The sequence below is a fragment of the Oncorhynchus tshawytscha genome, linkage group LG10 (genome assembly GCF_018296145.1).
Source record: "Oncorhynchus tshawytscha isolate Ot180627B linkage group LG10, Otsh_v2.0, whole genome shotgun sequence".
NCBI classification, from domain to species: Eukaryota; Metazoa; Chordata; class Actinopteri; order Salmoniformes; family Salmonidae; genus Oncorhynchus; species Oncorhynchus tshawytscha.
The window spans coordinates 69,279,588-69,293,657 of NC_056438.1; the positions used below are offsets into that span (position 1 = coordinate 69,279,588).

Consider the following 14,070-nt stretch of genomic DNA (forward strand, 5'->3'; position numbering starts at 1 on the left):
TCCGACTCTCTTTCATCACCACTAGAAAACCGTTACACTCGTTCTAATGCCCAATGCCAGATCAACCCCTTTACCCTCTGGAGATGAATAGAGAGAGCTCGTTCTAATGCCCAATGCCAGATCAACCCCTTTACCCCTTGGAGATGAATAGAGAGAGCTCGTTCTAATGCCCAATGCCAGATCAACCCCTTTACCCCCTGGAGATGAATAGAGAGCTCGTTCTAATACCCAATGCCAGATCAACCCCTTTACCCCCTTGGAGATGAATAGAGAGAGCTCGTTCTAATGCCCAATGCCAGATCAACCCCTTTACCCCCTTGGAGATGAATAGAGAGAGCTCGTTCTAATGCCCAATGCCAGATCAACCCCTTTACCCCCTTGGAGATGAATAGAGAGAGCTCGTTCTAATGCCCAATGCCAGATCAACCCCTTTACCCCCTTGGAGATGAATAGAGAGAGCTCGTTCTAATGCCCAATGCCAGATCAACCCCTTTACCCCCTTGGAGATGAATAGAGAGAGCTCGTTCTAATGCCCAATGCCAGATCAACCCCTTTACCCCCTTGAAGATGAATAGAGAGAGCTCGTTCTAATGCCCAATGCCAGATCAACCCCTTTACCCTCTGGAGATGAATAGAGAGCTCGTTCTAATGCCCAATGCCAGATCAACCCCTTTACCCCCTTGGAGATGAATAGAGAGAGCTCGTTCTAATGCCCAATGCCAGATCAACCCCTTTACCCCCTGGAGATGAATAGAGAGAGCTCGTTCTAATACCCAATGCCAGATCAACCCCTTTACCCCCTTGGAGATGAATAGAGAGAGCTCGTTCTAATGCCCAATGCCAGATCAACCCCTTTACCCCCTTGGAGATGAATAGAGAGAGCTCGTTCTAATGCCCAATGCCAGATCAACCCCTTTACCCCCTTGGAGATGAATAGAGAGCTCGTTCTAATGCCCAATGCCAGATCAACCCCTTTACCCCCTTGGAGATGAATAGAGAGAGCTCGTTCTAATGCCCAATGCCAGATCAACCCCTTTACCCCCTTGGAGATGAATAGAGAGAGCTCGTTCTAATGCCCAATGCCAGATCAACCCCTTTACCCCCTTGGAGATGAATAGAGAGAGCTCGTTCTAATGCCCAATGCCAGATCAACCCCTTTACCCCCTTGGAGATGAATAGAGAGAGCTTGTTCTAATGCCCAATGCCAGATCAACCCCTTTATCCCCTTGGCAATTCCAGAAGATATAAAAGTACAGGTTAGGTATAATCCGTTCAGATCTACAAAAAAACATAGTGGGTAAAGGGTTAGAGGTTGGAATTGGACATATGTATCTTCCTAACTACCCAGCACTCTCCACTCCAGGTGCTAAAATACCTGCTGGTTTCAAGGTTGCTCCTAACAAGCCCTAATTATTCTAATAAGTTATTAGGCTTAACGAGACATAATGAGTGGTGGGATTAATGTGAATCTGGCTCAGGGTTAGTGTAGAGGAATTAAGTAGTTTGTTGGAGCTGTCAAACTCCTGCCCTATAGGACCTCTACGATTTGAAGAAGAGGAGAGAGGATGAACCTGTCCAAATACGAACATGGGAATTAAAAACTAACGAGAAGAGAGTGGAGGAACCTGTCCAAATATGAAAATGTGAATTAAAAAGTAACGAGAAGAGAGTGGAGGAACCGGTCCAAATATGAAAATGTGAATTAAAAAGTAACAAGGAGAGAGTGGAATTAAAAGGTTGTGGAATTAAAAAGGTTTTTAAAAAAGCCAGCAGCAAATATGAAGACATCTCATCATGACTGTGCTGTAATGGGGAAAGATAGAAAGCTAGCTAGTAGCCGTTGAGAAGCTAGTAACCACTGAGAACATTTTACATGCTATAAATAATTAATTATATTATAACATACAACATAGACACAGCCTTATAACTCATCCTACGTGTAACCCCATTCACTGAGCGTTATACACAGGCTGTAAATGGCGTAATAAGCAGCGCTGCACTGCATGGTGCCTCATATGATATGCTCACACAAAGACACTTCTCCATCGGTATTCACAGGGAAGTGTTAGAGATGTTTCTTTAATGGGGCATTAGCATAGATAGCCCTGGAGAGGAAGGAGATGAGAGGGAGGAGAGGGAGGTTTAGTAGGAGAGAGAGATGGAGAGTAAGAGGGAAGCGAGATTAGGAAGAGATGGAGCGAGAGAGAAGGGAGGGAAGGAGTTAGAGAGAGACCCACAAAGAATTGGAAAACAAATCAAACATTGCTAAACTCCCATATGTGTTAGGCGAAATACCGCAGTGTACAGCAGCAAGATGTACAGTGCCTTCGGAAAGTATTCAAATCCCTTGACTTTTTCCACATTTTATTACATTACAGCCTTATTCTATAATGTATTAAAATAAATGTTTTCCTCATCAATCTTCACACAATACCCCATAATGCCAAAGAAAATTGAGCTCAGGTGCATCCTGTTTCCATTGATCATCATTGAGATGTTTCTACAACTTGATTGGAGTCAGAGTCCACCTGTGGTAAATTAAATTAATGGACATGATTTGGAAAGGCACACACCTGTTTATATAAGGTCCTACAGATGACAGTGCATGTCAGAGCAGAAACCAAGCCATGAGGTCGAAGGAATTGTCCATAGAGCTCCGAGAGAGGATTGTGTCGAGGCACAGATCTGTGGACGGGTACCAAAAATGTCTGCAACATTGAAGGTCTCCAAAATCACAGTGACCTCCATCATTCATAAATGGAAGAAGTTTCGAATCACCAAGACTCTTCCTAGAGCTGGCCGCCAGGCCAAACTGAGCAACCATCTCTGTAGCACTCCACCAAACTTGGTTTCCAGATGGAAGCCACTCCTCAGTAGGAGGCACATGACAAATCAAATCAAATTTTATTTGTCACATACACATGGTTAGCAGATGTTAATGCGAGTGTAGCGAAATGCTTGTGCTTCTAGTTCCGACAATGCAGTAATAACGAACAAGTAATCTAACTAACAATTCCAAAAAAACTACTGTCTTATACACAGTGTAAGGGGATAAAGAATATGTACATAAGGATATATGAATGAGTGATGGTACAGAGCAGCATAGGCAAGATACAGTAGATGATATTGAGTACAGTATATACATATGAGATGAGTATGTAAACCAAGTGGCGTAGTTAAAGTGGCTAGTGATACATGTATTACATAAGGATGCAGTCGATGATATAGAGTACAGTATCTACGTATGCATATGAGATGAATAATGTAGGGTAAGTAACATTATATAAGGTAGCATTGTTTAAAGTGGCTAGTGATATATTTACATCATTTCCCATCAATTCCCATGATTAAAGTGGCTGGAGTAGGGTCAGTGTCATTGACAGTGTGTTGGCAGTAGCCACTCAATGTTAGTGGTGGCTGTTTAACAGTCTGATGGCCTTGAGATAGAAGCTGTTTTTCAGTCTCTCGGTCCCAGCTTTGATGCACCTGTACTGACCTCGCCTTCTGGATGACAGCGGGGTGAACAGGCAGTGGCTCGGGTGGTTGATGTCCTTGATGATCTTTATGGCCTTCCTGTAGCATCGGGTGGTGTAGGTGTCCTGGAGGGCAGGTAGTTTGCCCCCGGTGATGCGTTGTGCAGACCTCACTACCCTCTGGAGAGCCTTACGGTTGAGGGCGGTGCAGTTGCCATACCAGGCGGTGATACAGCCCGCCAGGATGCTCTCGATTGTGCATCTGTAGAAGTTTGTGAGTGCTTTTGGTGACAAGCCGAATTTCTTCAGCCTCCTGAGGTTGAAGAGGCGCTGCTGCGCCTTCCTCACGATGCTGTCTGTGTGAGTGGACCAATTCAGTTTGTCTGTGATGTGTATGCCGAGGAACTTAAAACTTGCTACCCTCTCCACTACTGTTCCATCGATGTGGATGGGGGTGTTCCCTCTGCTGTTTCCTGAAGTCCACAATCATCTCCTTAGTTTTGTTGACGTTGAGTGTGAGGTTATTTTCCTGACACCACACTCCGAGGGCCCTCACCTCCTCCCTGTAGGCCGTCTCGTCGTTATTGGTAATCAAGCCTACCACTGTTGTGTCGTCCGCAAACTTGATGATTGAGTTGGAGGCGTGCATGGCCACGCAGTCGTGGGTGAACAGGGAGTACAGGAGAGGGCTCAGAACGCACCCTTGTGGGGCCCCAGTGTTGAGGATCAGCGGGGAGGAGATGTTGTTGCCTACCCTCACCACCTGGGGGCGGCCCGTCAGGAAGTCCAGTACCCAGTTGCACAGGGCGGGGTCGAGACCCAGGGTCTCGAGCTTGATGACGAGCTTGGAGGGTACTATGGTGTTGAATGCCGAGCTGTAGTCGATGAACAGCATTCTCACATAGGTATTCCTCTTGTCCAGATGGGTTAGGGCAGTGTGCAGTGTGGTTGAGATTGCATCGTCTGTGGACCTATTTGGGCGGTAAGCAAATTGGAGTGGGTCAAGGGTGTCAGGTAGGGTGGAGGTGATATGGACAACCCACCTGGACTTTGCTAAAAGGCACCTAAAGGACTCTCAGACCATGAACAACAAGATTCTCTGGTCTGATGAAATCAAGTTTGAACTCCTTAGCCTGAATGCCATGCATCGTCATGTCTGGATGAAAACTGGCATCACCCTTACGGTGAAGCATGGTGGTGGCAGCATCATGCTGTGGAGATGTTTTTCAGCGACAGGGACTGGGAGACTAGTCAGGATCGAGGGAAAGATTAACAAAGCAAAGTACAGAAAGATCCTTAAAGAAATCTTGCTCCAGAGAACTCAGGACCTCAGAATGGTGCGAAGGTTCACCTTCCAAAAGGACAGCGACCTTAAGCACACAGCCAAGAAAACGCAGGAGTGGCTTCGGGACAAATCTCTGAATGTCTTTGAGTTGCCCATCCAGGACTTGAACCTGATCTAAGATCTCTGGAGAGACCTGAAAATAGCTGTGCAAAGACACTCCTCATCCAACCTGACAGAGCTTGAGAGGATCTGCAGAGGAGAATGGGATAACATTCCCAAATACAGGTGTGCCAAGCTTGTAGCATCATTCTCAAGAAGACATTAGGCTGTAATCACTGCCAAAGGGGCTTCTACAAAGTAATGAGTAAAGGGTCTGAATAATGAATGTTGATATCATATTTCATTTTTTTATTATTATAAATGTGCAAAAATGTCAAAAATTCTGTTTTTGCTTTTTGATTATGAGGTGTTGTGTGTAGATTGATGAGGGGAAAAAACAATTGAATCAATTTGAGAATAAAGCTGTAATGTAATAAAATGTGTAAAAAGTCAAGGGGTCTGAATACTTTCCAAATGCACTGTTTGACCTGTTGCTATGAGAAAAGGTGAACCAGTGCAGCACAAACAACATGTAAATACCACCAATATGTATGTGTTTATGTATCTTTACCTACTATTTGTACTACAACTATTTGCACCTTGCTAAAACATAGCTGATAATATAGTTTATAATATAACCCTTGAAATGTCTTTATTCTTTTCAAACCTTTGGGAGTGCAATGTTTACTTGACATTCTTTATAGTTTTTTTGTTGATGATGTTTTGAGTCTTTTCACTTTTGTTCGTTGTTTATTTGACTTGCTTTGCCAATGTAAACATGTTTCCAATACCAATTAAGCCCCTTTGAATTGAATTGAATTGAGAGAGTGTAGGGAGGGAGAAAGAGAGAGATGAGAGAAAATTAGAGAGGGGGGGGAGTGAGTGAGGGATAGAGTTAGAGAGAAAGCAAGAGAGAGTGTAAACGTGGAGCGAGATGAAGAGGAGAGAGGGAGAGATGTACTGTGGATAGAGACTGCTCACTTTGTCTCTTTCATTTGACTTTGACTAGAGAGCTGGGACTATAGGAGTGCAGTAGTAGAATGTTAAAATACTTGTGTGATCTGCATAGGGAGTCAAACAGGCATCCTAATGCTGTCTCCTGTGTCCTTCTTATACACAGTCCCCAATGCCGTTTAAAAGCCTGTTTTCTGCTGAAACTACTCCATATGAAGAGTTTCTTAAAATCTTCTGAAATTTTGGTAAATTAGCTTTTATTGATTAAACAGAGATTGGTTTGCTTTTTCACTATCTATTCATAGCATGAGGTTGTTCAATGACAGACTTGGTTTCATCACTTGATGGTTTCATTTTATAGAGACAAGTAGTTACGTATTTTTGCTAAACGTTAGACAGTACCAGTCAACAGTTTGGACACACCTACTCATTCAAGGGTTTTTCTTTATTTATTACTATTTTCTACATTGACATCAAAACTATGGAATAACACATATGGAATCATGTAGTAACCAAAAAATTGTCGAACAAATCAAATATATTTTATATTTGACATTCGTCAAAGTTGCCAACATTTGCCATGATGACAGCTTTAAATACTGTTGGCATTCTCAACCAGCTTCATAAACTGGTCACCTGGAATGTATTTCAATTAATGGGTGTGCCTTGTTAAAAGTTCATTTGTGGAATTTATTTCCTCCTTAATGCATTTGAGCCAATCAGTTGTGATGTGACAAGGTAGGGGTGGCATACGAAAGATTTATTTGGTAAAATACCAAGTCTATATTATGGCAAGAACAGCTCAAATAAGCAAAAATAAACGACAGTCCATCATTACTTTAAGACAAGAAGGTCAGTCAATTCTGAAAATATCAGTGCAGTTGCAAGTGCTATAATGAAACTGGCTCTCATGAGAACCGCCACAGGGAAGGAAGACCCAGAGTTACCTCAGCTGCAGAAGATAAGTTCATTAGAGTTAACTTCACCTCAGATTGCAGCCCAAATAAATGCTTCACAGAGTTCAAGTAACAGACACATTCAAACATTGGCTGTTAAAGGAGACTGCGTTAATCAGGCCTTCATGGTTGAATTGCTGCAAATAAATCACTACTAATGGACACAAATAATAAGAAGAGACTTGTTTGGGCCAAGAAACACAAGAAATGGACATTAGACCGGTGGAAATCTGTCCTTAGGTCTGATGAGTCCAAATTTGAGATTTTTGGTTCCAACCACCGTGTCTTTGTGAGACGCAGAGTAGGTGAACGGATTATCTCCTCAAGTGTGGTTCCCATCGTGAAGCATGGAGGAGGAGGAGTGATAGTGAGGGGGTGACAGTTTGTTGGTGACACTGCCTGTGATTTATTTAGAATTCAAGGCACACTTAATCAGCATGGTTACCACAGAATTCTGTAGCGATACACCATCCCATCTGGTTTGCGCTTATTGGGACTATCATTTGATTTTCAACAGGAAAATGACCCAAAACCCACCTCCAGGCTGTGTAAGGGCTATTCGACCCAGAAGGAGAGTGATGGAGTGCTGCATCAGATGATCTGGCCTCCACAATCACCTGACCTCAACCCAATTGAGATGGTTTGGGATGAGTTGGACTGCAGAGTGAAGGCAAAGCAGCCAACAAGTGCTCTGCATATGTGGGAACTCCTTCAAGACTGTTGGAAAATCATTACTCATGAAACTGGTTGAGAGAATGCTAAGGTGTGCAAAGCTGTCATCAATGCAAATGGTGGCTACTTTGAAGAATATCACATTTATTTTGATTTGTTTAACACTTTTTTGATTGTAATTTCATAGTGTTGATGTCTCCACTATTATTCTACAATGTAGAAAATATTTAAAATAATGAAAAACCTTTGAATGAGTAGGTTTGTCCAAACTTTTGACTGGTACTGTAGATTCGCTTATCCAGAGCGACTTGCAGTTAATGTATTAATCTTAAAATAGCTTGTTGAGACAACCACATATCACAGTCAAATGTACAGAATACGAACATTACATTCCAGATACAATGTATATATATATATGCATTCAGCAACAACAAAAACGTTTTAATACACTGCTAAAATGTATTAATAAAAAATCTGAGAACACTAATATTTTACACATACATGAAGGTACCCATAAGCAATCATTTCTTGTGAAAAAACACAAATGTGAAAAATTGTCGGATATAGCTTTGGAAATAAACTCTTCATATACACTTCTTTTATCTTTATTTTCCCTGTGAACAACAAAGTGAAAAAGGGCTTGTGAAAGATGAGTGAAAAGGGAGAGATGGAGGAAGGAAGTCAAAGCACTACTGCGTTCCCTCTGTTGGTGTGTGAATAGAAAGAGATGCTCTGTGTTTGAGGGTTTTAATCAATAAAAAGTATGAGGTAAAACCGTAAGACTACTCTGTTGTGTGTTTCCATGCAGTTCTTTGAGCTTTCCTACCTACGCCTCCACAACGTGCATTGTTCTCTCTCTTTCAACTCAATTCAATCATTTGCCAAAGTAGAAATGAATTAATTCTAGTTGTTTAAAAAAAATATTGTATCAGCCATTCAGCAATGTTTTATTAACTAAATGTGTTATTAACCCTTTATGATCATCTTATTAACCCTTCCAGGGAGGGAAGATCCCCATCCGATGGACGTCTCCAGAGGCTATTGCCTACAGGAAGTTCACGTCAGCCAGTGATGTGTGGAGCTACGGCATCGTCATGTGGGAGGTGGTCTCATACGGAGAGAGACCCTACTGGGAGATGTCCAACCAGGATGTGAGTAGTTTCATTATAATAAAGCACAGTGTCGGTGTATAGCTGATATGGTAATGATTCATCAATGATTTGTCTTGATGGCTGTTCTTGTCAATCGTGGGTTGGTTTGGCGTAGAAGCTCGGTGGACTCAGTTGGCTTTATCTCCCATACTCGGTAGGTGATTACTGTGATTGACTAAGGACCATCTAATCCTCCTCTATTTTTATTTCTTCCCCACTAGGTGATCAAAGCAATAGATGAGGGTTACCGTCTTCCGGCCCCTATGGACTGTCCTGTGGTCCTCCACCAGCTGATGTTGGAGTGTTGGGAGAAGGGCCGCAGCGAACGGCCTAAGTTTGGCCAGATCGTCACCACCCTGGATAAGCTGATCAGAGACCCAGCCAGCCTCCGAGAGCTGGCCAACAGCTCATTATGGTGAGTTACAATGGGCCAAAACCACAGGCACAATCAGAACCACTGTAGACCCAGTCTTCAAGCACACACTGTTAGATCCATAATAAACTTTTAGAACTAGTACCGTATCTGGACTGTCTTATTTAATGAATGTGTATATTCTCTCCTGTTTGCCCAGCAGGGAAGACCCGACCACTCCAGAGTTCAGTGTGAGTACGATGGAGGAGTGGCTGGACGCCATCAAGATGGGACAGTACAAGGGGAACTTCACCAGTGCTGGATACGTCACCCTGGACTCTGTCCTCTACATCAGCATCAGGTGAGATACATGGGCAGAGCTGGCCTGGGGCTGAGGTTAGGGCTGGAGAAAAGAGAGTAGGAATAGGCAGAGCTGGAGAAAAGAGGAGTCTGTTGTTAATTTTGTCATTTTGTAAATTCCCTTCTTCCTCTGTCCTCCCCTCTAGTGAGCTCGTTAAGATGGATGTGACCTTGGCGGGTCACCAGAAGAAGATCATCTCCAGTGTCCAGATCCTTCAGTCCCAGGGGACCCACGTCCAAGTATAATAGTTTCCCTATAGAGACACACTGGGAGGGAAAGCCAAAATGGATGCTCTTCTCTGAGTTTACCCATTGAGACACACTCAGATTGAGCCAACATGGACATTCTGGGTTGGGTTTCCCCATACAAAGACACTGAGATGGAGCCGTAATTTACGCTTAGCTCCTTTATTTCCTCTTTGTAGTTTCATCATTCCACCTGTCCTGGATGTTTTGATAGCGTAGGCACTTCCAGCTTCCGTCCACGCCTTCAGAGGCCTAGCAACCCAGCAACCTAAGATACCAGGCTTCAACCAAGACGCCTTTGTCCATATCAACAACAACAATAACAAAGCTAAAAAATAACAAAAAAGAAAATGTGATTATAATTCTCAACATTGTCTGTGAAGTTTTGTGTACAGTTTTTTTTATGGTTGTTTCTTTTTTCATTTTTTCATTAGCTTTGTTAATTTTCCACATAATTCACATGATCAATATTGTATATGTATAGATAAGCGTTTACAAGAGGTGTGTGTCAGTCCGCCAGTCTAGAAAGTAAAGTTGTTATCGCCAGGCAACGCAGGTGTGCTTTTCCTTCCTGGTGCATGTGTTGTCAGGCCCCTCCTCTTTCTCTAAGCCCCTCCCCACAACGCTATAGGACCAATCATGATGTGTGGGGGAGATAGGAGGGAGAAATAGAAAGATGTGAAAATATGAGATGGAGATGTCTATTCATGGTCTCAGAAGACTTCCGTTGCGTTTGGCCAGGGATAGATACATGTAGGTCTTCCATAGCCACGACTTCCAGACTCACACAGTTCACTTGAATGAGATGCCCTGCCAGATTTCATTTAGTACAGCCTACAGCAGCTACCTATAGGTTGCAGTTAGTCAGAAACCTGCAGTTCAATACAGTGTTAGTACATTTTCTGCTAGAGTTTGCCTTTGTGACAGAAGAAGAGCAAAGTAGATCATCTGTGAAGTTGACACTGTTTGCAATGTATATCTGTTTCTCAGATGTTTCTCCATGTATATTTAGTATTGCTCTGATATGTTGGGCCATGTCAGACAAGCAGGATTGGTTGTGAGGTAAACTTGACTTGAGTGAGGTGAGTGGTGGTTTTTGCCTCATTTCACCCCTGATTAATGTGGGTTTAGTCACAGTTTGTGCTAACCACAATTGTTCAGTGACTAATATGGGTTCAGTCACTGTTTGTGCTAACCACCTCTGTTCAGTGACTAATATGGGTTTAGTCACAGTTTGTGCAAACCACCTCTGTTCAGTGACTAATATGGGTTTAGTCACAGTTTGTGCTAACCATGTCTGTTCGGTGATTAATATGGGTTCAGTCACAGTTTGTGCTAACCATCTCTGTTCAGTGATTAATATGGGTTAAATCATACTTTGTGCTAACCATCTCTGTTCAGTGATTAATATGGGTTCAATCATAGTTTGTGCTAACCATCTCTGTTCAGTGATTAATATGGGTTCAATCATAGTTTGTGCTAACCATCTCTGTTCAGTGATTAATATGGGTTAAATCATACTTTGTGCTAACCATCTCTGTTCAGTGATTAATATGGGTTAAATCATACTTTGTGCTAACCATCTCTGTTCAGTGATTAATATGGGTTCAATCATAGTTTGTGCTAACCATGTCTGTTCAGTGATTAATATGGGTTCAATCATAGTTTGTGCTAACCATCTCTGTTCAGTGATTAATATGGGTTCAATCATAGTTTGTGCTAACCATCTCTGTTCAGTGATTAATATGGGTTCAATCATAGTTTGTGCTAACCATCTCTGTTCAGTGATTAATATGGGTTCAATCATAGTTTGTGCTAACCATGTCTGTTCAGTGATTAATATGGGTTCAATCATAGTTTGTGCTAACCATCTCTGTTCAGTGATTAATATGGGTTCAATCATAGTTTGTGCTAACCATCTCTGTTCAGTGATTAATATGGGTTCAATCATAGTTTGTGCTAACCATCTCTGTTCAGTGATTAATATGGGTTCAATCATACTTTGTGCTAACCATCTCTGTTCAGTGATTAATATGGGTTCAATCATAGTTTGTGCTAACCATGTCTGTTCAGTGATTAATATGGGTTCAATCATAGTTTGTGCTAACCATCTCTGTTCAGTGATTAATATGGGTTCAATCATAGTTTGTGCTAACCATCTCTGTTCAGTGATTAATATGGGTTCAATCATAGTTTGTGCTAACCATGTCTGTTCAGTGATTAATATGGGTTCAATCATAGTTTGTGCTAACCATCTCTGTTCAGTGATTAATATGGGTTCAATCATAGTTTGTGCTAACCATCTCTGTTCAGTGATTAATATGGGTTCAATCATAGTTTGTGCTAATCATCTCTGTTCAGTGATTAATATTGGTTCAGTGACAGTTTGTGCTATCCATCTCTGTTCAGTGATTAATATTGGTTCAGTGACAGTTTGTGCTAACCACCTCTGTTCAGTGATTTCAACTGCTTCCAAATCTATGAGTCAAGGCCTGCTAACCTAATTTCCTGGATAAGTAAAAAACATCAGTGTTCTGTACTCAACAGAACAACATTTACTGCATATCAAAACCAACATCCCCCTTGATTTGGGAAGGGAAGAGTGGCGTTATCCTTGAAAACCTGGTTAGCGGTTTAGTTTGAAAATTGTCATCATTGTGCACTGTACCGCTGTATGTATCTGTTCATGATAACAGTGTTATTCTACTACCTGACAGGACTACAAACACAGCAACATACAGTAAATACCAATGTACCATAATGTAAAATATGTACAGTGTTGATTTGAAACTCTAAAATGTTTGTCACAATAATGGTGATGATGATGATGATTACGTTGATAATGATGGTGATTATATACTTTTATTCTGAAGGAGGATCATAGGAGATGAGGCAGCGTGTGATTCGTTGACCTGATCTATGGAATGTACGTTGCGTAGCATGAGTATTAAGGTTCGGCCTCTGATTGACCGGTAACAGGGGGTGCAGTTTTCCCTCGGCGGAGGACCCGAGGATGAAAAAGTTAGATGCCTTATTTACTGTGCTACCTTTCTTTTCTGTCCCCCACCCCCCCTCCTCCCTATGGAGGCGGAGTTATGACTACGTCTGTATACAGCATTCATCTTTGTCCCCGAGGTGACATCACAGAAAACATCTGCTTTTCGAACTGAAAACACCCCAACTTTTAGCACCTCTGTTATTATTCCTAAACTCTATACTGCTGCTGTCCCACTGGTCACACACCGGTTGAATTCCACGTCATTTTAACAGAATTACGTTGAACCAAGGTGGAATAGACATTGAATTAGGGTAGGGTAGGTCTACCACCTGTTTATTGGATACTGTAATGAAAAGTACATTAGAGAATAAATTGTTCTGTTTTGATTCAATAATTATACTTGTGGGTTTACCTGTGTAAGCTGGGTGCTGAATTTACAGCAGAGAACCTTTATATCCAGAAGCTAATTCAAGTGGTTCCAATGTCTCCCACACAGACACAAACACACAACATGATGTAGATGAAAAAATCCAACAACTAAATGAACCTTTGTCTTTCCCGGAGGGGTCTCAGATAATGATGTACTAGCAGATGATGATGTATTTTATTACCGTTAAATGGATTGAATTGCCAGCATCCTTTTGTGTTGTCATCAATTCGGTTGAAATGTTCAACAAAGGACAGTAGCATTTTTCCTCCTTACATTCAGATTTAGAACAGCAAAAATATGTGGTTGGCTGATGAAGGTTTACCAGTCTGTTAGTACTCATAACTTTGGTACTTTACACATTTTGACATTGTCCTCCTTTGGTAAGCTTGCCCATCCCCAACCAGAGGTCATAAACTTTGACCCATAAACCCTAACCCCTGATTCTCAGCCAGGCTCTGAACCCTTTCACTTGGAGTTGTCCCTAGACACTGTTCCCATGTCAGTTTGTGTTTCCCCTCTAACAGTTCATGTTAGGATATGGGAATAGTAAGCTGATCCTAGATCTGTGCTGGGAGAGACTTCTAACCCAAGCTAGGCCGGTTTTATAAATGTTCCCAAACTGATTACTTGTGAGATTGTTCTCTCTCTCTCTCCCTGATCTCTCTTCCTTCCTGACCTTGGTCACATCATGTTTCATCATGGCAGATTTATATGCGCTTGTTCAGAGTGTACGCATTCTAAAGTCATTCATGTCGCTGTAATAAATAGGCTAATATTTCTTATTTCTCACCTGAAGTCTTATTTTTCTTTCACGTACACACACATGCATGTCAACCCACACTACACTCTACACACTGATATGTGCAAACAGTCACAGTCTCACATGTATGAAACAGGCTATGCCTGAGTTGTGCATGTTCCCCAGGGTGCGGTGGTATAATGGAAGACTGATCATGTCACCTTTACTGTGGAGAAATGTAAAGCTGAAGCTTGATCCACATCTGTTTCATATAAAGCCAGTCACTGCCTGTCAAGGATTCCTGCGTGTACTATTCCTGTTCTGAAAGAACTAGATAACCTCTGACAAACCCCAC

The 14,070-nt window shown here is 42.0% G+C and overlaps 1 protein-coding gene across 2 annotated transcripts in view; it reads left to right on the forward strand.

Moving 5' to 3' along the window:
• LOC112260805 (ephrin type-A receptor 3-like) overlaps positions 1–13,758 on the forward strand; it is a 206,049-nt gene extending 192,291 nt beyond the window's left edge. The window contains exons 16-19 of one of the 2 annotated variants that reach the window (XM_042328930.1): positions 8,441–8,590; positions 8,812–9,005; positions 9,163–9,303; positions 9,449–13,758. In XM_042328930.1, the coding sequence (XP_042184864.1) occupies positions 8,441–8,590; positions 8,812–9,005; positions 9,163–9,303; positions 9,449–9,548 (585 nt within the window). In that variant the 3' untranslated portion in view covers positions 9,549–13,758. The remainder of the gene's footprint in view (positions 1–8,440; positions 8,591–8,811; positions 9,006–9,162; positions 9,304–9,448) is intronic. The other variant, XM_024436155.2, reaches the window with a different exon arrangement.
• Positions 13,759–14,070: the final 312 nt, after the last annotated feature.